This window comes from Sciurus vulgaris, assembly GCF_902686455.1.
Source record: "Sciurus vulgaris genome assembly, chromosome: 1".
Lineage (NCBI taxonomy): Eukaryota > Metazoa > Chordata > Mammalia > Rodentia > Sciuridae > Sciurus > Sciurus vulgaris.
The window spans coordinates 121,752,843-121,777,296 of record NC_136461.1 but is presented as its reverse complement, the minus strand read 5'-3'; the positions used below and the strand labels follow the sequence as shown (position 1 = coordinate 121,777,296).

General features: G+C 39.4%; 1 protein-coding gene across 3 annotated transcripts in view; it reads left to right on the top strand.

The window, feature by feature from the left end:
- Positions 1–19,723, top strand: part of SLAMF1 (signaling lymphocytic activation molecule family member 1) — a 42,306-nt gene extending 22,583 nt beyond the window's left edge. The window contains exons 4-7 of one of the 3 annotated variants that reach the window (XM_079108431.1): positions 1,439–1,537; positions 5,895–5,968; positions 14,133–14,225; positions 16,044–19,723. In XM_079108431.1, coding sequence (XP_078964557.1) covers positions 1,439–1,537; positions 5,895–5,968; positions 14,133–14,225; positions 16,044–16,130 — 353 coding nt within the window. In that variant the 3' untranslated portion in view covers positions 16,131–19,723. The remainder of the gene's footprint in view (positions 1–1,438; positions 1,538–5,894; positions 5,969–14,132; positions 14,226–16,043) is intronic. The other 2 variants (XM_079108429.1, XM_079108430.1) reach the window with 2 other exon arrangements.
- The last annotated feature ends 4,731 nt before the right edge of the window (positions 19,724–24,454 follow it).

Below are 24,454 nucleotides of genomic sequence, written 5' to 3'. Positions count from 1 at the left end.
TTCAATGAAAAGCAGACTTGTTGCACAATCATCCTTAAAAGTCACCCTTATCCATTCACAGTGACACCTCATGTTATGCTATTCAGAAGTTTAATGCTATTACTTGGAAGCATATTGCTTTAGATCAACCCCCACTGTTCATTACCCTGGTGTAACTCCCTCAGGGAGTCCCTCTGACTCCCCAAGAAGTCTGTCTTTAGCATGAAGCCATATTTCTACTCTAGAACAATCTCTAGTTCTTGAGGTTCTCCATGCCTGCATCCTTATCCATAAAATGGGAATAATGAGAGTACCTACCTTGTAGGATTATTGTGAGAATTAAATACATCAGTACACAAGGCACACTAGCCCAACATCTGACCTGTTGTAAGCACTTAATAATTGCCTATTATTATTTTATTGAGCTATATGTCTTGTCTACCGGGGCAAGAGGTCTCATTCATTTTTTTCCAAAGTGTTGCTCCTGTTTCAAAAGGAGTAGGTCAAGTGGCTAATGGAAAGAAAGTTATAAAAACTGACTCTGATTTTGGGCCTGGCTGAGCCTTGCTAATTTTAAACATGACAGTAACTGAGAGGAAAAACTACCTGCTTTTCTTTCAGTTCAGGTCTGGTGAGTTCAACATAGTTATTTGCATTAAAAGACAATAATAGTACTATTATGTTTATTTTTAAAAAAGAAGAGCAGATTTTTTTTCTCCCAGTGTCTCATGAGAATAATGTGTGTGTATGTGTGTGTGGGGGGGGGATGGGATTAGCATGCTGAACCACCATCTTCTCTTTTACCCAAAATGGATATGAGACACATTAAAAATTTAAAAATAAAAATGGGGCAGAGATACTGAGAGATAAAGATAAGTTTAATTTTAGATATAGGATAGTTGAACTGGAAATGAAGTCTTTTAATAGAAGAATATCTATGGAAATTAGGAATATGAAAGTCAAGTATAGTGAATGAAATTAAGGTAAGAAAACAGGGAAATCTTCAGTGGCCTAAAGCTGATCTCCAAAACCAAGTAAACAAAGCGGGGTATGGTGGCAACCCCTGTAATCCCAGGGAGGCAGGAGGATCACAAGTTTGAGGCCAGTCTTACTAACTTAGCAAGGCCAAAAGCAACTTAGTGAGACCTTGTCTCAAAATAATAAATAGTAGTTCAGTGATAAAATGCCCATGGGTTCAATCCCAGTACAAACAAACAAACAAACAAACAAACAAAAAAAAAAAAACACGAAAATGAATAAATACCTCCTCAGGGAAAGGAGGTGGAAAGAGAACAGGAGGCCCAGTTTTCCCACAGGGTCATAGGATGTTTTAAACTTGCAATGCTTTTTTTTTTTTTTTTTTTTTTAATTTATTTTTATTGTAAACAAATGGGATACATGTTTCTCTGTGGTATGCCTTGCAATGCTTTTGAGATTGCCCTTTTGACTTTTTCTTCAGGATCAAGACAATGGGGACTGTATGCTGGACTGTTGCTAGGGGGCATTGTGGGTGTCATCATGGTTCTCGAAGTGGTAATACTACTGTTGAGAAGAAGAGGTAGGTGTCTGGACAATACAGAGATTCTTGCTAGACTCTCAGGTGAGCAGAGGCCCTCTCCCCACAAGCAGGGACTTGCTCTCACCACTGCAGCCTTCTGTGTGGAGTCACTTTTGAAAATTACTAAATAAACATATCCTGGAAACTTGCTCAGTTCAATCTAATTCAACATGTCTTGATCCTCTATACCAACCTATGGGAATAATAGAGAAAAGAGCCACAGGTGTCTAACGTGAAATATTATGCAGACAATTTCAATTCAGCACTACAGTGGAGGTATGTTCCTGGACATATGCTGAAGGGGGTCCAGAAGAGAGACTTAACAGTATTCTTTAGGGAGGAGAATTCAGAGAATTCTTGGATCACCTACAAAATTTCTCCTAGTATAAACCAGGCACAGTGGCTCACACCTATAATTCCAGTGACTCAGAGACTGAAACAGGAAGATCCCAAGTTCAAAGTCAATCTGGGCCCTGTCTCAAAATTAAAAAAAAAAAAAAAAAAAAGTGAATGGCTGGGGATATAGCTCTGTGGTAGAGTGCCCCTGGGTTCAATCCCCAGTACCAAAAAAAAAAAAAAAGAAAAAAGAAAAAAAGGAAAAGGAAAAAAAGGTTCCCAGGATAGACTGAAACCAGTAAAGCTCAATTATTTTTCTATAGTTTAAGTGTTAACAGGTATTATCTCCTGGCCACTCCTCCAAATTATCTTATGACTCAATATCTCAGAGCAATGTGCTTCCCTAGGCCACACTATCACCAACCCTCACTAGAACCAGAATGTTCTGCCCTGAGACCAGGACAGATGCCCTGACTGGCCTTCCCATACTCATGTCACCAGTGCAGCCAGTGATTAATCTCATTCTTAAGCAGATCAATGCTATCTACATAACAACCTTCTTAGAAAAGCCCTTACCTCAGCAACTTGATATTGGTTTTGCTTATATAAGAAAATCTAGATCACAGCACATCTGCCTACTTTTGTCTTATTTCCTCCATCTAAGACTTGGGAGGTGGTGGGGGAGGGTTGGGTGATTCAGATAGAAATTCTGTTGAGAACCTAAGGGTATGGGGGTGGGGCAACCACATGTGGCTTCCATTATAAGGAAACAGTGAGATACTGGTGATGAGAAAACCCAGAAGAACTCACCCACATTAACCTAGCTAGCAAAGATGCTGGGATTCAGACTCATACTTTCCTCAACTACATTCTGTTCCTTACATGCTTGAGCTCTGAAGGAAATAATACTTTTCAGCCTACCACAATTCCTTACCATTTCTGTCAACATACACACCCATCCTCAACTCCAGTCACCATTTATTCCTTGTAAACACGAAACTCAACTTCAAACTAGTGTCCAAACTAGTGCTTTACCCTCCACAAAACATTGCAGCTTCTAATAGTATCATCTAATGGTATTGTCTCCAGAATGCAGTCTAATTCTGAAGAGTGTCAAATTGCCTCTGATAATTTCATCTCCAGGAAAACACAATGGCTACCAACATAGACTTTGGCTTTAGACAAACTTATATTCAAATGTGGACTTTGCTACTGATGAGCAGTATAACCCACAAATGACTCATCACTCATCTGCAAAGTGGGGTTAATATTATGTACTTCATGGTATTGTGGCTATTGGTAAGTCAATATACAGGAAATATTGAACACAGTGGCTTCTGTGAGTGATAGATACATATGTAGACACATATATACATATGTACATTCACACATAGATAAATCTCTTGATGTAGGTGAGTTAAAACATTAGTGTTTAAGTCCATTGACAGCTAAGGGTTGCACTGGAAACATCTAAAAGTAGTTCTTCGAGAGCTGGGGATGTAGCTCAGTGGTGGAGCACTTACTTAGCATCTATGAGGCCCTGGGTTCAATCCCCAGCAACACACACACACACACACACACACACACACACACACACAAATAGTACTTAGAGCAAGATTAAAGTACTTGAAGTCATGGTAACATAAGATACCTTACTGCTTCAGGTAAGAGCTGAAAAGGACATTTTATGGTGGTGGTAAGGGAAGAGACTCATTGAGATGACTCTGGTTTGTCCAATGTCACATAGCTAATGACTAGCATGAGATGCCTTAATTCTAAGACTAAGACCTCTTTTATGAGAATCAAGACCTCGCTGTTTGAACCAAAGTTGAGCTGGCTCCTGAAAACCAGTCTTGTATTGGGGGAAAAATATCAGAGACTAAATTATATTGAGCCAGTGGTCTTTTTGAGTCAGTTGCAATTTTTCCACCTGTTTAACTATTTAGGATGATACTGTACAGTTCAAAATTTCATCCTGCACTGACCTGGAAGATTGAAAGTCTTTGAGAACTGGAATCTTTTCTCTACTTGTATCCCCTAGGATATAGCACTTGGGACAGTGTTAGGCAGCCATATCTAATAATGCAAACACTCATGTATTTGAACCAAAAGGATATATTTCACAGATCTGCCTTGCATCCCTCTGCTACCTCCAACTGCTTCTGGTCACCCCTGAGCTCTACTCTCTATTTTATTCTCTCATTCTCTGACCATAACAGCCTGTGGCTGCCCATCATTTCCTTCCCCAAAATCATACCATCATGCAGCACATTCCACCATGTTCACTACATATATAATGGGACTTTCCCCTCCCAAATAAAAGTATACCTCTCCTCTGAGCCAATCTCTCAGACATGCTTGCTAAGAGGATAAAGTCAGTATGGTTAAAAATAAGTTTACCTGAAAGAGTATGATTTCCTCTGGGCCAAGTCCCTTTATTACCTCTACCTGAACTTTGTAATAAAACCCTAAGAGTCATCTGTGCTTCAGGTACTTTCCCACCATTCTCAATGCTGCCTGATGTATGCAAAAGATAAGCAATGTGCCAGTGAATAAGACAGGCACAGTGGCACCTGCCTGCAATTCCAGCAACTCAGAAGGCTAATGCAGGAGGATCACAAGTTCAAGGCCAGTCTGGGAAACTTAGCAAGACTCAGTCTCAAAAGAGAAAAATTACAAGGGCTGAGGATATAACTCAGTGGTACGGTACTCCTGGATTCAGTCCTTAGTACTGCAAAACAAAAAAACAAACAAAAACCCAAATAGATCTACTTTCTTAGCATGAAAAAAATTTTATACTTTTAAGTAAAAACGTTAAGTTACAGAGAAAATATGTATAAGATGATACCCTTTGTGTAAAAAAAAACAAACAAAAATCTGTATAAATATAGCAAATGTCCAGAACTGCACTGTTCAATAGTCACATGTAGTTAGTAATACTTATGTATTTATTTATCTTGTACTTTTTGAGACAGGGGCTCACTATGTTGCCTAGACTGACCTGGACCTCACTCCTGGGCTCAAGCAATCCTCTGCCTCAGTCTCCTGAGTGCTGAGACTACAGGAGCATGCCATCTCACCCAGTTAATTTAATTCGAATTAAATAAGATGTAAAATGCAGTTTCCCCATTGCATTAGTCATAGTTCAAGTGCTCAATGGTCACTTGTGGCTGCTGCCTGTATTAGACTGTGCAATTATGGAGTGTTTCCATCATCCCAGAAAGTATTGTATTGCATAGAGCTCGTCTAGAAGGACATACATCAAACCTTTAAAAGTGGTTACTTCTGGGACTGAAACTGGGTTGATTAGGGAGAGGAAGTTATACTTTTTACTTTATGCAATTCCTATGAATTACTCATAATTTTAAAAGAAAACTTCCTAAATTGGCTAAAAAATAAAATATTTTGCAACTGCTTAATTTACAGAGACCCTAGGTCCTGAGCAAACTTTCCAGATGGAAAGAATAGAATGACACTGCAATTTTATTTTCCAAATAGTCCCAGGTGGACCATCCTCCTATACTACCACATACATACATACACCAAGAGATCAGCAAGCTGTCAGTGAAGCAGCATCTACCAGATAGAGAAAACGAAAGAGGAATAAATAAACCTGCCCTGACATCAAAGAACTTAGAATCCTATTAGAAGACCAGATATGCACATAAATGATAGAGATTAAAATAATTGAATGGCACATCAATGAGGTCTATACTGAACACGTATTGGGCCTTTACTATGTGCCGGGTCCTGTTCTTAGCATTTTACAAGATTATATCATAATTACCACAATAGCCCCATGAGGCAGGTATTTCAAATTTCATTTCACAGGTAGGAAACAGGCCTAGAGAGATCAAAAAACTAACCCAACATCATATGACAAATGTTTGGAGGCTTGGGACTTGGTACCTTGTTCTCATGGTAGCCTTGGGAAAGGTGAGTTTGGGAAGTAAAGACCAGACAGGTCTGAGCAGGGCTGGGGACCAGAGGGAAATAACCACTCTGGTTTCTTTTCCCCCAGGTAAAACAAACCATTACCAGCCAGCAACGGAAGAAAAAAGCCTTACTATCTATGCCCAAGTCCAGAAAGCAGGTGTAAGTTCTCTACTTTCCTTGGGATGGACCTGCCATGTTCCCCACAGGATTCCTGGCCAGTCCACATTGCATGTTGACATTCATGGTGCTGCATGGGTTCTAGAGCAGATGAAATTAGGGAAAGAGAAGTCAAAAATAGGAGCTGTCCTAGAGATCACTAAACCAGTGTCACATGGGACTGTTCATTATTTGAAATAATGGGAAACAGTTGGTAATCTTCTGGTCATCTATTTCTTCCTAAGAAAAAAATGAGCAAGTTGTGAACATGTGACGCATGACTCCTTCCAGTTCTGGCCTTCTGGGAGTGTATAGTTCTAATACCGAACTCTCCTTTACTGGGGAAAAAGGTGCAGGTTTGAGAGGAGGAGAGAGGATGGTTTGGAAAAGCTATTGTGTGACATGTTGGTCTGACCCAAGTTTAGGAAGAGTGCAAAAGGGACAAGGAAGGGAGGATCTTGAGGATTCTGGCTAGAGTGTGTTTGAGGTGGAAGATGATACAAAGACTGGAGATGGAAGAAAGAAAAACCAATAGTGTGATCACTGGATGAAGAAGAGAGTGATGGAAAAGTTGAGACATGATGGAATTTGAGAAGCAGATATTACTGGAAATAAGAGAGAGGGAGGTTGAAAGGACTGTGGAGCTATTGAGCTATTGTAGCTTTTCAGACATGAAATCAATTCTGGGTGATTTATAGGCTGAAAGCAAGACATTTGGGGTAGGAGTGAGGCAAATTCTGGAGTAAAGTATATGAAGATAGACAACTTTGACTAGTACTTTGGAAAATTGCATCAAATGACAATAAATTCATTTCTGAAGACCAGAAGATAGATTCTTGGACAGACCTCTTATTTCTGCTATCTCCTGGTGATCTGGAGGCTTTATCACATAACTCATAGTCCCCTGCTGAAAAACAAACCTCCATTTAAATATACATAAGTCCCAAGAGTAACCACCTTATCTCTTGCTTTTACACATGTCCATCTTCACAGGTCCATCTTCACCATGTGTTTTCCCTAACTACTAGCAATCCTTTTTTTTTTTTTTTTTTTTTTTTTTTTTTAACTTTTTTAAGTGGTAGACGGACACAATACCTTTATTCTATTTATTTATTTTTATGTGGTGCTGAGGATGGAACCCAGGCCCTCACACATGCTAGGCAAGTGCTCCCCCACGGAGTATAGTCCCAGCCCCTAGCTTTCTTTTTACTGTGAAACATGGCATACATACAAAAAAAAAGTGTACAATACATAAATGTCAGCTTAGCAAATGCCCTTAAATGTCCCCTTGACAGCTGGAAAAATAGTCTCCTCATCTTGTCTTTCTTCATGAGGTTTTGGCTATTCTTTTCCCATTATGCTTTCATGTGTATTTTAGAATCAGTTTATTTATTTGATACTGGGAATTGAACCCAGGGGTGCTTAACCATTGAGCCACATCCCCAGATCTTTTTTATTTTTTATTTTGAGACAGGGTTTTACTAAGTCGCTTAGGGCCTCACTAAGTTGCTGGGGCTGACTTTGATCTTGTGATTCTCTTGCCCCAGCCTCCCAAATTGCTGGGATTACAGGTGTGTGTCACTGCACCTGGTCCATCAGCTTCTTAAGTACTACCAAAAAAAAAAAAAAAAAAAAACCTACTAGAATTGCATGGAATCCACCTTCCTATTTGGAAATGGCATCTTTCTGTATTGATCTGTCTAATATCATAAAACCAAGACTCAGATACCCAGATCAAGAAATAGGAAGAACATTACCAGTACCTCTAGAAGACCTCCCTCTCTCCTGTCCCAAGATAACCACCAGCCTGACTTCTAGAAATATGGTTTAATTTTTTTTCTTTTTTAGCTTTATAGATAATCCTCAATTATTTTTCCTCTCTTACATCTGGTTTCTTTTGCTCAATATTCCCTTTAAACTAAGATATAATGCATTCATTTTCATAGCTTTATAGACTCTCAAGGTTTAAATGTACTAAAGTTTTTTATCCAATTAATTATAGATAAATAGCATTTGGGTTATGTAGAGTTGGAAGGCATGAAAATCACAGCTATGGACATTCATACACTTGTGTTCTGGTTGATATGTGCTCATATTTTTGTCAGGCATATATCTAAAAGTAGAATTGCTAAATGATGGAGTGTACATATTCTCAAATTGATTGGATAAGGCCAAATTGATCTTCAGAGTGGGTGTGCCAATTTATTTATCTATACATGAATTTCAGTTGCTACCCATGCTAAGAAAAACTCCTTATAACCAGTCTTAAATTTTAGACATACTGTTGGATGTGTCTTTTATGGTTTTATTTTCCATTTCTTTGATTATTAAGGAAGTTAAACAACTTTTTATGTTTATTGACCATATTTAAAACCTTCTTTCTTAAAGTGACTATCGAATCTCTTTCCTTTACCTTTGCTTGTTTTAGGCTTTTAAAATCAATTAATATAGCTTTAATTTAATATTTTGGATATGAGCCCTTTGGCAGCTATACCAGTAGCATCTGTGGCTTGCTTTTAAAATTTCTCAGATATATCTATTGGTAAAGAGAAGTTCTTAATTTCAGTGTAGAACAATTTAGTAATATCTTCCCTTATAATTAACACTTTCTGTGTCCAGAGAAATCTTTCTTGATTCCCAAGTAATGAAAAGATGGCTTCTTTTTCACATTTATATTTTCTATATACCTCAAAATGACTTTTGGAGTTTAGTGTAAAAGGGATCAAGTTTTATTCTTTTCCATGTGAATATCCCATTAATTGTTTACTGAAAAGATTGTACTTGCCCCTCTGCTGTGCTGTCTTTATCATAACTCAGGGGTCCATATATGGGTGATTCTATTTTAATGTGCTACAGACTACCCTGTGGATGTATTTGTTTATACTTGCACCTACCATCTTGATTTTAGATGTACTATAAATTTTGACATCTGGTAAAATGAATCTTCCCACTTGTTCTTTTCCTTCAAGAGTTCTTGACCATTTTTATACTTATTTCAAAATCAGTTGTTAAACCCTCCCTCCCCAGGTCCTGCTAGAATTTTAATTAGGATTGCACAGACCCGTTTGAGGATGAACTACATCTTTATTGTAGTGAGTCTTTTAATTCACAAAAATTAATCATTTCCTCCTTTCCTTAAATCTTTGATTTCTCTAAATGATATTTTATAGTTTTCTGAGTAAGAGAACTTTACATCCTTAATAATTTATTACTTGGCATTTGATATTTTGGAATACTTTCATCCACATATCTTTTTCAAAAAAGGCTTAGTTTCTAGTTATTTATCATCAGCATATAAAAATACAATTGAGCTTTGTATATTTACCCTATATCTCACATTGCTAAATTCATTTGTAAGTTCTATAGATGTTTCAGTTTTCTCTGTACAAAACTGCATCACTTATAAAGTTATTTTATTTACAAATCACAGAACTTCTTGTCCTTTCTATTGTCCTATTTTACTTGCTGAGATGTGCCACATGATGGTGAATGGAAGTGGTAAGAGTGACATCCTTGTGTGATTCCAAATTCAAAAGGAAAGTTTTGCTGGGCACAGTGGTGCACACCTATAATCCTAGCAGCTTGGGAGGCTCAGGCAAGAGGACTGCAAGTTCAAAGCCAGCCTCAGCAACTTAGCTTAGTCCCTAAGCAATTTAGCAAGACCCTATCTCAAAATAAAAAAGACTGGGTTGTGGCTCAGTGGTTAAGTACCCCTGAGTTCAATCCCTGATATGGGGGGAAAAAAAAAAAAAAAAACTTTCAATAGCTCACAATTAAGTATGATTTTTGGTGAAGGTTTTCAGCAGTGGTTCTTTTACCATATTAAGAATAGTGTCAGTTAAGGATAAAACTCCAGTGCTACAGAGCACCTGTCTAGCAAGTGGAAGACCCTGGGCTCAACCCCAGCACTGGAAAAAAACAAAAAAAGACTACTCTATTTCTGTTTCACTAAGACACCTTATCACAAATTGATGTTGAATTTTATAAAAACTCTCTGCTTCTGTTGAGATAATCATATGGTTATTATTGTTGTTTTCATTTATTTGATGTTATAGTGTGCTAATTTGCAAAAGTCAAACCCGCTTTGCATTCCTGGAATGGAAGCAATTTAGTTTGGTTCTTTTAAAATATTGCTGGATATTATAGGTTAATATTTTGTTAACTCTTTTTTCCCACTATATTTCTGAGTGAAATTGGCCTATAAGTCTCCTTTCTTTTTTTGGTGGGGGGTGGGGTGTGGCCAGGGATTGAACTCAGTGGCACTTAACCACTGAGCCACATCCCCAGTCCTTTTTTATATTTTATTTAGAGATAGGGTCTCACTGAGTCGCTTAGGGCCTCGACAAATTGCTGAGGCTGACCTTGAACTTGCGATTCTTCTGCCTCAGCCTCCCAAGCTGCTGGGATTACAGGCGTGAGCCACCACGTCTGGCAAGTCTCCTTTCTTGTAATGCTGTTATGAAGTTTTTGATGTCAGGATAATGCTAACCACACAAAATGAGTTGGAGTGTGTGTGTTTCCTAGGGGTGCCATAATAAATCACCACAAACTTGGTGCTTAAAACAACAGAATATTCTCTAACAGTTCTGCAAGCCAGAAGTCTAAAATCAAGGTGACATGTTGGCAGGACCCACTCTGAATACTCTCAGGGAGAAACCTCTTTACCTCTTTTGGCATCTGGTGGCCCCAGGCAATGTCTGGGATCTGCTGGATAGTAGCTTCATTGCTACAATTTCCCCATCTTCACACAAATTTCCCCTCTCTGTGCCTCTGTGTTTTCTCCTTTTCCATCTTCGAAGGACACTCATCAGTAGATATAGGACACACCCTAATCCAGTGTGACCTCACTTTGAAGTTCTTCCCTTAATTACATTTGCAAAGACCTTTATTCCAAACAGTCACATTCCAAGACTTTGGGTGAACATATTTTTTGAGGGTCACAATTCAATTCACTACAGGGTATATTTTATTTTAGTGAGTCTCTGGAAATGTTTAGGTAGGATTGATCTTCTTTCTCTCCTTAAATATTTAGTAGAATTTACTCGTGAAGGTCTCTAAACCTGGAGTTTCTTTGGTGGAGGATTTTTAAAATTTTTACATTTATTATTCCATTTTCTCCTTTATTAACTTTAGCAATTACATAACACTTTTTCTGTACTCTTAGTGGCTATCCTAGAAATTATAAATGCATCCCTGACTTACTGAAGTCTAATACTTACTCCCTTTATATTTGATAGTCCTTTTTAATAGTTCGATCCCATTATAAGTTTGCCTCTTGATTTATGTTTTTTGCCAGTATTTTAATTTTATTTTAATTTATTTTAATTTTATTTTAATTTTAATGCATATTTTAAACATACAAGACATAATTTTTGAGACTTATCAATGTATACATGATATGTCCGTAGACTTACCCACATCCTTACGTTTCCTTTGTTTATATTTGTAATGTTTATATTTTATCATTATAAAGGACATAACATAGACAATTACTCAAAATAACATTTCTTTTTATTTGTAATTGCTTTTCAATAACCTTACAAAAACATAATTGCCTGGAAAATTATTTAAGCAATGTTTACTGTCTTTTGGGAACTCTCCTAGGATTTATCAGGGCTACTTCCCTAAGTAATTAATTCCAGGGGACACCTAGGAGGATTTGAAAATAATGCTCCTGAGGTTACTTGATATGATGCTCCCTGGAGATGTGCAAATCAGTGACCCTACCATAAGACACTGAGTTACAAAAATGTTCTAGTATGTTTCAAATAATTCCCTGTGCCTAGATAAAAATCCTAAAGGGAAATCTAACAACATGGATAGTTCCAATAGGGCTGTGGGTGATTTTTCAAATACGTCTTCCTTCTTTCTAAAACCTTCCTAGTTAAATGTTAAACACATAAGTTATTTACCTCCCCTCTGCCCTTAATCATTACTGAAGTTCTTGAAGACAGAAAGACAGGCAGGGCTTACATCTATGGATGAAGGCCACTAAATACATTGTTTTCATTTTCTCCTCATCCATCTCAAAGCTTTCAGAAATTCTTCCTTAAATTCAAAATTTCTCTTAAATGTACTAAGAATTATATGAAAATTGAAAGTCATCTATTTGAACAAATCTAATCGTTGCTTGAATCATATTCTATAGTACTTCCAATGTGTTGGCCAACTCCTTTTATATTGAAAGATAGTCTATGAATAAGCAGCTTCAGCATCTCCTGGAAACTTATTAGACATGCAGAGTCTCAGGCCCCACCCCAGATCCTCTGAAATAGAACCAACCTTCTAAGATTCCAAGGTAATTCCCATGCACAATGCAAGTGTGGGAAACCCTGGTCTAGCCCACGCCAAAGCACTTCCAACAAAGAAGAATGCACTGCCTCCCAAGGCTCATCGTCCCACATTTCAGCATCTTTTACTGTTAGAAAAATCTTCCTTATATTGAACTAAAATATTTCCTCTAAACCCAAGGGACTCTACTAACAAATCTAATTCCTCCTCTACATGGCAATCCATCAAGTATGTGTAGAGAAAGATAATGTCCCATGTGAGTCTTCTTTCCTCCCGTAAACTTTTCTAGTTCCTTCACTCTTCCCTTAGATGTCAAGATTTCAAGTTCTCTCCCATTAAAAACATGTGCTATGGTTTCAAGTCTTGCTGTATATTCAGAGAAAGTAGGGGCAGCATTGGACCATCACCGGTGTCCCCAAAGTGTGCTTAGTAATGACTTCCCTACCATAAGTTATGCCATTCCCATCTCACAGGGATAGAATCTCAATTTATTCCTACACTGACTTGTCCTGGTATTGTGGATTTTACTTTATTTATTTATTGGTGTATTATAATTATACATAATAGTGGGATTCATTGTCACATATTTGTATGTGCACATAATTTGGTCAATTTCATTCCACTGAGGTATTGTGGATTTTAATTCATTCAGCATTATATCAATGCAGTACCGTGATGCATGCTTGTAATCCTAGCAACGGGTGGCTGAGGGAAGAGGATTGCAAGTTTGAGGCCAGCCTCAGAATTTTAGCAAGACCTGTCAAAATAAAAACCAAAGAGGGTGGGGATATAGCTCAGTGGCAAAGTGCCCCTGGGTTCAATCCTCACTACTGGAAAAAAATTTAATTCCAACAAAGGCCAACTAAAGTTTTTGTTATGTGTGTGTGTGTGTGTGTGTGTGTGTGTTTAATGTTTCCAGCATGGTTTTGTGAAGTATGCAAATAAATAGGCTACTTCTCAAGGAACTTGCAGTGTGTTTGGAAAACAACCATAAATATATCAGTATCTTAAATATAACATTCAGTTGCAGAATATGTATATTAAACTTTGAATAACTGAGGAATTTAGGTAAAGGATAGGTCATTATAAGTTGAGAAAACCAAAGAAGAATAGTGATAGAAAGAACATGCTCTTTAAATTAAAGACCTTGGTGGGTCTGGTGCAGTGATCCCAGACTGTTAATCCCAGTGACTTGGAAGGCTGAGACAGGAGGATCACAGGTTAGAGGCCAGCTTCAGTAACTTGGTGAGACCATTCCAAAACAAAAAATTACAATGGGGGTGTAACTCAGTTTCAAAGCAAATTCAATTCCTGGTGGGAAAAAAAAAAAAAAAAAAAAACCTTGGTAGAACTTCTGGTTTTGATACTTCATGCATGTGTGTATTAAGAAAGTAGTTGATCTTTTTGAGCTTTACTTGCTTTATTAATATTTGGCTTAGAAAGTTGTTGTGAGGCAAATGAGAAGACATATGTTAGGCTGAGGAATAGCAGGGGCAGCCGCGTGGGATGGAACAAACTCTGCATGTGACAGACTAAATCGTATTAAGATTGAATTCCCTTCAGCTGCCCTGTAAGAGCCACACCCATTTCAGTTCACTATGGGGAAGACCTTCAGAAGACATCTGGGTAGTGCTAAGGAAATGAAAATCCCTTGGGAGATTGCGAGTTCCCTGATGTCACTTGGGGAGTTCACTGCCTAAAGAATTGGGTTCCAGGGAAGTTGGAAAGAGAATTCCCACCTAGAAAGGAGGGTGGACCAACTGACTCTAAGAAACTTTTAAATCTGAACTACTTGAATTTGTGCTCCTCCGTGAGGAGAGTTGTATGGGAACTGACTCTCTGCCCAGCTAATCTGCTTTCTTTGCTTCTTTTGCAGACTCTTCAGAAGAAACCTGTCCCCCTGCCAGCTGAGGACCCCTGCACCACCATTTACGTGGCTGCCACAGAGCCAGTCCCAGAGCCTGCCCAGGTAAGGTATCCTCTGTGCCTCTTCACTGCAGAGAGGGAATGGGTAGAGAGGGGAAGGGCAGGAAGCTTGTTTTTGGTTTTTTTTGTAGTGATGAAATGGAACAGGTTGATGAGTCCTGAGCTTGGAAAGTAGTCCATAGAAAGCAGTCAGCCAGGGACAGTGGTAACCTTGGTTTTAGGGTTTCCATGAAACTCCTTGTTCCTTCTTATAATATGAGCTGTGGCTTACTCCTCACTGGCTAGTGTTTTTCTGAGAGTGGTGTAAAGACCACAGCAGAACCAGCATACTTGTTAAAAATAAAGATTCCCAGGACATCCCACCTAGAGCTCTGTTAGATCAGAACATCTATGGTGATTACTCAGGATCCTAAACATTAAAAGACAAACGTACCTAGGTGATTCTGGTGCACACTTAAGTTTAGAGGTTGGAGTTTGGGTACAGGAGTTCTCAACTCCACCTGCAAAACAGAATTACCAGGAGAGCCTTGTAAAACTGTTTATGCAGTACCCCCCATGAATATGCACCATTACATGTTAATCAAGAATGAAATTTAATAAAAAACTATAATCATAACAATGCTCATGCCTAGACATTGAGTGCCCCATTTAATCAGAGTATTTAGGAGTGAAGCTCTGCATAGGCTTTAAGCCCAGAAGAGAATATAACACAAAACTGGCAATGACCACTGCAAGGTCAGCATGGACTATGTTCACTTCTGGCAGGAATCTCTCCTTCACTAGATGAACAGAAAGAAATTCTGAACTGAAATCTTGGCTCCAGTGGGACTCTACTAAAGCATTATAAGAGAGAGACCAGAATTATAGAGGCACAAAGGCACAAAAATTTCTACATTTATCTCTCTTCTTCAAAGCTCTCCCTGCACACACACCCAAATGTGCCTGGGGAGGTGGCCTGTTTCAAACAGACCTTCCTCTTAGGATCTATTCTCAGTGCACTGTCAAATCCAAGAGGGAAGTAAAAATATAAACCTGACTTAAAAGGTTTTAAAAAGAGAACATAGTTTTTTTAATGAAGGTAGCTTGGAGAAGAAAAACAGTATGTTATATTCACATTTTACAGCAAAACCTCCAAAATTGCCCCTTCCCTTCTCTTTCTGTGACTCTCCTTATCCTCTGTGGGGTCAGTCTTTGCCCATAGTGCTCTTCTCCCCTCCACCCTTCTCTCCTGCTGGAACCACTTTTCCCATCTCGGTTTGGGTCTTGCTGTGCCCTTCTTATTATTTATTTTTTTATTTTTGGTACCAAAAATTGAACCCAGGGGCATTTAACCACTTAGCCACATTCCTAGTCCCCCCTGTTTTTTAAATTTTGAGACATGGTCTCACTAAATTACTGAGGCTAGCTTTGAACTTGTGATGCTCCTGCCTCAGCCTCCTGAGCTGCTGGGACTACAGATGAGTACCCCCACATCCGAGTTGCTAGCCCTTTTTAAAGTTCACTAATTTAATACTTTCTGGGCTACTCCAAATTGTGACCCATGCCTGCAAATGGTGTTCCTTACAAGGGAAGAGAAGAGGGCAGAGAGAAAGACAGGGCACTGGGTGTCAGTCCTCAGATGACTGGGGACAGATCTCCCACCTCTCTGATGATATGCTTATGCTTGGAAAGGACCTGTAGCTCTATTTATAGGTGGAGCAGTGGTTTGGGACCCATGTGCTGCCTTCAGCAATGCCCTGTCTGTGACGACCCTGAGAAAATTGCTGTGCTGCATGATCTCCTCATCCCTTTTCCTTTTTTCTAAGCAGTGTTGTTTCCAGTCATAGCCCATAAAACTAGTACCCCCTTCCTCCATTCACAGACTCCTGCTTTGCCCACAGGAATCAAATCCCATCACAGTCTATGCCAGTGTGACACTTCCAGAGAGCTGACACCACGGACCCAGTAAAGAGATAATCCGGAGGAAAATAGAAGTACCAAAGACGAAACACTGCACTCAGGCCCTGAGTTCTCTGTGACAGACACTGTGCACATCTGTATGCTTTGCAGATCAACTGCCTAGTGACATATCTTCACACATGCCTGTGAAATGGACAAGGAAGTGAGGCTTCCCAGGTGTTTAGCCTGCTCTGCAGCCAGCACAGACTCAGAATGGAGAGCTACTTGATACAGTTTTCCAGCTTTGTGGTGTAGCAGACAAAATGGATAACTTGAGTCCAGACTTCTCACTCTTCACTGGGATGGATACTAAAATCCAAAAACAGAAAACCAGGACATCTAGTGCCTATTGCAAACAGCTGACGAACAGCCCCAACATCTGGAAAAGTTTACACTTTGGCTGTCCTGGGAACTGATCCAGATCACCCACCAACCTGATCAAGGGTCTATGCCTCTGTTTCTCTCTCTGAATGAAGAGTGAATTCTTTATTATATATAAAACACTCTGAGACTATTCTATAAAAGAAGCTAAGAGGATTGATATTTTATTTGTAAAATCCAGAAGCTAAAAAGTCAATAAACTGAAAGAGTGACTTTAAGGTCTGTGAGCTTTCAACAGTAGAATAGAAACCATCTAAGGTTTTCAAAAGTATAGTTTTGCACAAACAACATTTTTTTTTTTCCAAAGTGTCAAGTGTTTAGTGATTCCATTACAAAGTCATTTGAGATACTCAGAGGAACTGATCTCAAGGAGATATTTCACTTCCTAAAATGATTTTTTTTTCCTACTAGGAATGGAAACAGGAGCAATTTACCACTGAGCTAACTGAGCTTCATCCCCACCCCTTTTTTATGTTTTATTTTCAGACAGAATGTCCCTAAGTTGCTTAGGGCCTTGCTAAGTTGCTGAGGCTGGTCTCAAACTTGCCATCCCTTAGTTTCCCAACCTGCTGGAATTACAGGTATATGCCACCATGCCTGGCTCTAAAATGATTTTTATTTCATTTTATTTTTGGCAAGGTACTGGGAATTGAACTCAGGGGCACTCGACCACTGAGCTACATTCCAGCCCTTTTTCGTATTTTATTTAGAGATAAAGTCTCACTGAATTGCTTAGCGCCTTGCTGTTGCTGAGGCTGACTTTGAACTCAAGATCCTCCTGCCTCAGCCTCCCGAGCTGCTGGGATTACGGGTTTGGGTCACCAGGCCCAGTTTCTAAGATGATTTTCAAATTTTCGTTCTCTGTTTACTCTCTCGAGTGACAAACTGGGAACCTCACTTAAGACTCTGCTTTCTGAACTCATTTTACATCCCAGGCCTCATTTGAAATTGCAGATCAGTGTTTCGACCAGGCATACCTCTCTTCTTGCTAAATTTACCTTCAAGTAGAAAATTAAATTATTTTGACTTACAAGTTTCAAATAACTGAATGCTCAATCATTTAAATTCCTGGCTGCAAGCACAATGAGCCTCTTTCAGTAAACTCCTGGTTTCTTCCTATTCTCTACTTTTAGGAAGGCAATCTTTCAACTTAAGGTCTTCTGTTTCTTGTGGGTTCTTGTACAACCTTGATAAATAATTTAAGAAATAAATAAATAATCAACTATTGTATCATTGTATAACAAGGAGCACCAACTTCCCAGCAAAAAATTCTTTGTGAAGTCTTCATATCTGACCTTCTCTATTCAGCCAATTTACATTTTTGGATCTAGTGCTCGGTGCATCCCATTTCCTTGCACCAACGTCTGCAATAGTTTCTTAGTTGTAATCAACACGAACTGACTTTATATTTTTTGTAGAAAAGGAACCTATTGAAAATATATCGGTTGGTTCAAATAACTGCTAGGAGACTCTTCAAAACTATGTTTGAAAGTGAGAAGGAAAAAAGAGTAGGACCGTAGCCAAAATTATAAAGCCCCAGTCAGCTGTGGTGATGCACACCTGTAATCCCAACAATTCAGGAGGCCAAGGCAGGAGAATCTCAAATTCAAGGCCAACCTGAGCAACTGAGAGACCCTGTCTCAAAGTAAAAAGTAAAAAGGACTGGGGATGTAGTTCAGTGGTAAAGCACCCCTGGGTTCATTCCCAGGACCAAACAAAACAAAACAGAACGAGTCCAGGGATGACAACCCTGGGCACCAGTTTCATGGCCCAGTGTTCCCAGCACTAGACATTGGACTTCAGGACTCAGAAACTCAGTATTATTGTTACTACTGTGCTACATGTCACCAAATGAATGCTTCAGAGTCCCTTCTTCATCTTTTCATTTCTAGCTAATTCAAAGTTTGAGACTTAGAGTGGCCAGTCCTAGTCATACACCCATGTCCTACCTCCAAGGGAGGCCAAGAATTGGATAGTTGACATTTTCCACTTTTGTAGTGGTTGATGGACTCTGCCTTTTATGAGTCAGGGAATTCCTAAATAGAAGAAGGAACAGTCAGGAATTGGACAGGCAAAAAACAAACAGAAATGTTCACTACATTATCCATATAACTTCAGGCTCAGCCAGGCACAGTGGCACACACCTGTAATCCCACCTACTCAGGAGGCTGGGGCAGGAAGATTGCAAGTTCAAGGCCAACCTCAACAATTTAGCAAGAGCCTCAACAATTTAGTGAGACCCTCAGCAACTTAGTGGAAGCCTGTATCAAAATAAAATAAGGAAAAGTTCTGGGAGTATAGCTCAGTGGTACCCCGTACAGCCAAAACAAAACAAATAAGCAAAACTCCTCAGGCTCATTAGCTGTCTATTCTGAAAACTCGAGCTACTAATGGGAATTTGTAAACCCTGGGATAAAGAGCACCTCTGCTACAACTAAGATTGCTCTAGAAGCTCAGCTCCCAACACTTGGGTTTCTCCTGTGACTGAATTCTACTGAAAGTGGGGAAGAGAAACAATCCCCCCACTTCCTGAATCACTAGGCTCTGGACATCACTAGGGAGGGAGATTGTCTTAGAGGGAGTCTTTGGGGTCATGCATGCAACCATGCTCTCTATTATGCCCTGCAACCCCAGGCCTGGGTTGTGGGAAGAAAAGTAGATAACCAACCCCTTCCCCTTTTTGTCACTCTCCAGGCTTCTCCACACATATTGCAAGTGAGCTGGAGCTAACATTTCCTCAGACTTAAAAGAACAAAGCTGTGACTCTCAAGTCAGGTTTCCCCGTGTTTCTCCTCTAATGTTGTTTTCTTTTGACCGAGCATATCTGAATTCTGGAGAAGTCAGGCGGAACAGACCCATTCTCGGTTTGAAGAGACTTATGTTCTGAAATACAACTGGGTGGAGCCCCAGGCTTCCTCAGGAGTCACACAGCTAAGATGTGATGATTACAGGGTACATGCATGTGCTGGCCAGGAAGCCACTGGAAGTTTATTCTCCTCTTGATGTTTACATTTCTACTTTTTGGAAATGAATAAAATATAGCAAATCTGCCAAGGAATTTGTACTTTTGTCTTGTGTTTCCTGGAGGATTTATACCATGGCTAGGGCTGGACATGTTTTACAATCCAGGAATCCATAGCTTTGGTTATGGAACCCTGAAGGCGGCTGCCTCAATCAAATGAGCTGTGAGGTTTTCCATTTCCTAGCAGGGGGACGAGGGCTAGCTCACTGCCCCATTCACCAGAGCTCAGGAACCACCCTCCCCACGCAGTAGAGAACTGTGTCCAAAGAGTGATTAATTTTTGTCACTGTCAGAGTAATCCCCTTCTCTGGAACTGCCTCAAATTCCCCCTTTGTAGAAATCTAGAGCAGATTTCTAAATTACAGCACAACTGACATTTTGTCATGAGGGTTACTCTGTGGATTGTAGGATGTTTAGCAGCATCCTTGGCCTTTACCCACTAGATGCCGGTAATACATCCCTGTCCTTGATCATGACAATCAAAATTGCCTCCATGGGCTAAGATTGTAACTCAGTGGTAGGAGGCTTGTTTAGCATGTGTGATGCCCTGGGTTCAATCCCCAGCACTGAAAAAATAAAAATTGTCTCCAGACATTTGAAAATGTTCCTTTTGTGGCCAAAACCTTTTCAATTTGAAAACCACTGATCTAGAGATGTGCTGGTCTCCTAGTAAGCTCTGACTACACTTTTATTTACTAAGAAGTCGATCTGTCAAAAATCATATTTTGAGAAGAATGCAGGAACTTTGGATTACATAGAGAGAAATGAGTGAGGGGAAGGCACGGTGGGGGTGAAAGATGGTAGAATGGGACAGACATCATTACCCTATGTACATGTATGATTACACAAATGGTTTGTGAATTTACATCATGCACAATCATACAAGCAAAAAGTTGACCCCATTTGTGTATGATGACTCAAAATGCAGTTTGTAAAAATTTTTTAAATAAATAATTTTTTTTTAAAAAATCATACTTCGATCGTGGACACCTGGCCACTTAAGCATGGTCCACATCTGCCAATTTTTTCAAGGTTACCTAAATACTAGAATTACCCAGGCAGCTTTTTAAAAATATGGATACAACTGGAGAATAACATGCTAAGTGAAATAAGCTGCACTCAGAAAAGCAAGGCTCAGACATTTTCTTTCAAATGCGGAAGCTAGAGGTGGGGGAATTAAAAAAAAAAAAAAGTGATCTCACAAAAATAAAAGGGAGACCAATAGATAGAGGAAGGGGATCAAGAAGCAGGGAGAAGGGGTGGGCATGAGGAAGTACTAGAGAAAGACGTCTACCAAATGATGCAAGGCCCATGTATGAATATACCACAATGAAGCCCGTGAATATATGGGAATGTATATGTAATTTTAATTCATTGATTAAAATCATAATAATATTAGCATAGAAGTGAATCAGGGATGGGGGGAGGAGGGAATGTTCTGGGAAAGGAAATTGATCAAATTTATGTTGTGTGCAGGTATAAATATGGCATCATGAATCATACTATTATGTATAACTACAATAAGAAAACTAAACATACTTTTACTGTGAAATCAATGTCACCTCAATGCCCAAGATGAGTTCCACCCAATGGCCACAAGAGGGTAGTGTGGCAATACAGTCCGCCCTACCCCAGTGTCCCCACCAACTCCTCCTTTGCATCTGACTGGCAGAAGCTGTGACTAGATTCTCATTAGCTCATGACATTCACAGGCTGGGAGAGAGTGGTCCCCTCCTCTCAGAGACAGGGAAGCCCAACATGAATTGATGACAGGTTCTGACTACAGTCAACTGCAATAAGTTTATTTCACAGAAGACTCCTGGCTCTTTTAAATGATTCACTCATTCAAAAATAGTTATTAAGTTCCTACTAAGCGTTAGAGTTTGACCCCCAGTGAGAGCTAAGAATAACGCAGATAATTAAAATACATTCATGTGTTGCTTAACAGTGAGGACACATTCCAAGAAATGTGCCATTGAGAAATTTCATTATTGTGCAACCATCACAGAATTGCAAACCTAGATGGTGTAGTCTACTACATGTCGAGGCTCTATGTGTCATATATATTATGTTATGTATATATCATATATCTACAATTTACATATATATATGTAGCTCATTATTCCTAGGCTCATGAAAAACAAAACAACAGACTAAATCAAGCACAGGAGAAAATGATGCAAGAGCTGTAATAAACATGAGATGCATGAGGCTGCTGTTGGTAACATACATACTGCTTTATGCTAAACTTCTTTTTTAATAAGTAGAAGGTACACACTTTAAAACAATAATAACACTTATAGTATAGTAAATACATAAGCCAGCAAAATAGTTGTTCATTATCATTATCAAGTATTATGTGCTGAGCCTGGTGCACATCTGTAAGCCCAGTGACTCAGGAGGTTGAGGCAGGAGGATCACAAGTTAGAGGCCAGCCTCAGTAACTTAGTGAGACCCTGTCTCCATATAAATAATAAAAGGGTTGGGGATGTAGCTCAGTGGTAAATCAACCTTGAATTCAATCCCTAGTACTATAATAATAATAATAAATAAAAGTATACATAAATAAATAAAAGTTAAAGTTTGGAACCAGTGGCACACACCTGTAATCCCACCTACTCAGGAGGCTGAGACAGGAGGATCACAGTCAACCTGGGCAATTTAGATTCTGTCTCGAAATTAAAAGGACTGGGAATGTAGTTTAGTGGTAAATCACCCCTGAATTCAATTCCAGTACCACACACATATACAAGTATTATGTACGGTACATACTTGTATTACTATACTTTCATATGACTGGTGGCAGAGCAAGTTTGTACAATCACCTCCACAAACATGTGAATGATGTGCTGTACTACTACAGTCTCATGAGGTGATCGGGTTTTTTCAGCTCCATTATACTCTTGTGGGACTACTGTCATGTATGCTATCCATTGTTGACTGAAACCTCATTATGTAATACATAACTGTAGTAGAAGTTGATCACTATGTGATCTGCTAGGACCCATTGGAAAATAAAAGGAGATGCTATTATTAATTACACTGGTCCAGGCACCTGTAATCACAGCAAAAATGGAGGCTGAGGTGGGAGGATTGAAAGTTCGAGGCCAACCTCAGCAACTTAGTGAGAGCCTTTCTCAAAATAAAAAAGGTCTGGGACTATAGCTCAGTGGTAAAGCACCCCTGGGTTCAATTCCCAGTACCACACACACACACACACACACACAATAACAATAATTACACTGGGACAGTGGTTAGGATTGACAGAGCAAGTGAGGGGTCTTTGGAAAGCATGTAGGAGGTGCATGCAACTTAGACTTGGAAATAAGGTGGGTAAGTTTATTTTAGGTAAAAAGTTTGAAGTGACAATGGAAATGAGGTAAAAATTTTCCATGAAGTAGCCAAAGATGAGACACTGTGGTTCAGAATAAAAATAAATAAATAAACAAAACAAAGATATGATCATTATCTTATTAAAGCCACACTTGGAAGGTGAAATTAGGAGGATGAAAAAAAAATGTAGACCACTGATAATGTAAAACCCACATTTAAAAGGCAGAAGAATTTAAAACACTGCCAAGGATGTGAATAGGATCTCTTAGTGTCACAAAAGGCAAGAGAAGAGATTCCAAGGAGACAAAACAGTCACTTTATGCCAAGTCTGTAGACATACTCCTCTAATCCCAGTGACTCAGAAGGCTGAGGCAGGAGGATTTGCAAGTTTAAGGCCAGCCCGAACAATTCATGAGACCTGGTTACAATTTTTTTTAGTACTAGGAATTGAGCCCCGGATACTCCACTAAGCTCCATCCCCAGCCTTTTTTATTTTGAGGCAGTTCTCACTAAATTGCTTAGGGCCTCACTTAGTTGCTGAGCCTAGCCTCAAATTTGCAATCCTGCCTCAGCCTCCAGAGCATCTGGGATTACAGGTGTGTGCCACCATAGCAAGTCAGCTAGGTATTCTAATTCCATCCAACTGTTAACGCTGTCTACCTGGAGATAGCATCAGATCCCATAGATTGAGAACACAGGCTCACGCCCCCATGCACAATGCAGATGCTAATCAAAAGCCTTGGGTTGTTTTACCTGGGCTTTTGACCAGCTGGTTATTTACCATAATTCTCACAACCCCTTCCTTGGGTTCACTTAATTTGCTTGAGCAGCTCAATCAAGAAAACACATTTATCAGTTTATTATAAAGAATTTTATATACCAGGCATGGTGGCTTAAGCCTGTGGCTTGAGAGGCTAAGGCAGGAGGATTATAAGTTCAAGGCCAACCTGGTCAATTTATCAAGATCCTGTATTAAAATAAAACATAAATAAATAAAAAGAACTGGGAGTGGTGTGGAAAAGACTGAGGAAGTAGCTCAGGGGTAGAGTATCTCTGCACCTAATCCATAGTACTGCAAAATCATAATGATATTGTAAAGGATACAAATGAAGAGATGCATGGGTCAAGGTATGGGGGAAGGGGTGTGGAACTTCCATGTCCTCTCTGGGTGCACTACTCGCCAGGAACCGTCACATTTAGCTATCTGGAAGCTCTCCAAATCCTTTCTTTGGATTTTTATGGAGATCTCACTGCATAGGCATGCTTGAAGCATGTACGACCATGTTGAAATGCAATTGAACAAAAAGAGTAACGTCTACTGCTGATAAACTTGGTGAGGAAACCCAGCAAGACCTGTCTATTCAGATTCTTCTTGGTCTGTCTGTGTAGCATTCCTTCCTCCTGGGTGTAAGGCAGGACCCTTCTGAAAGGGAAGTCCTATGATCTATTATCAGATAAGGTGGGTCAGAGAATTTCTTTATGGCCAACAATTCCAAGGTAGGGGAAGATTATATTTTCAGTTTCTCTGGCCTGTCTTTGGGAGAAAAAGGAGCAAGGTAAAGAAGGGCAGGGAAAGGTCATAGAGAGAGAGAGACATT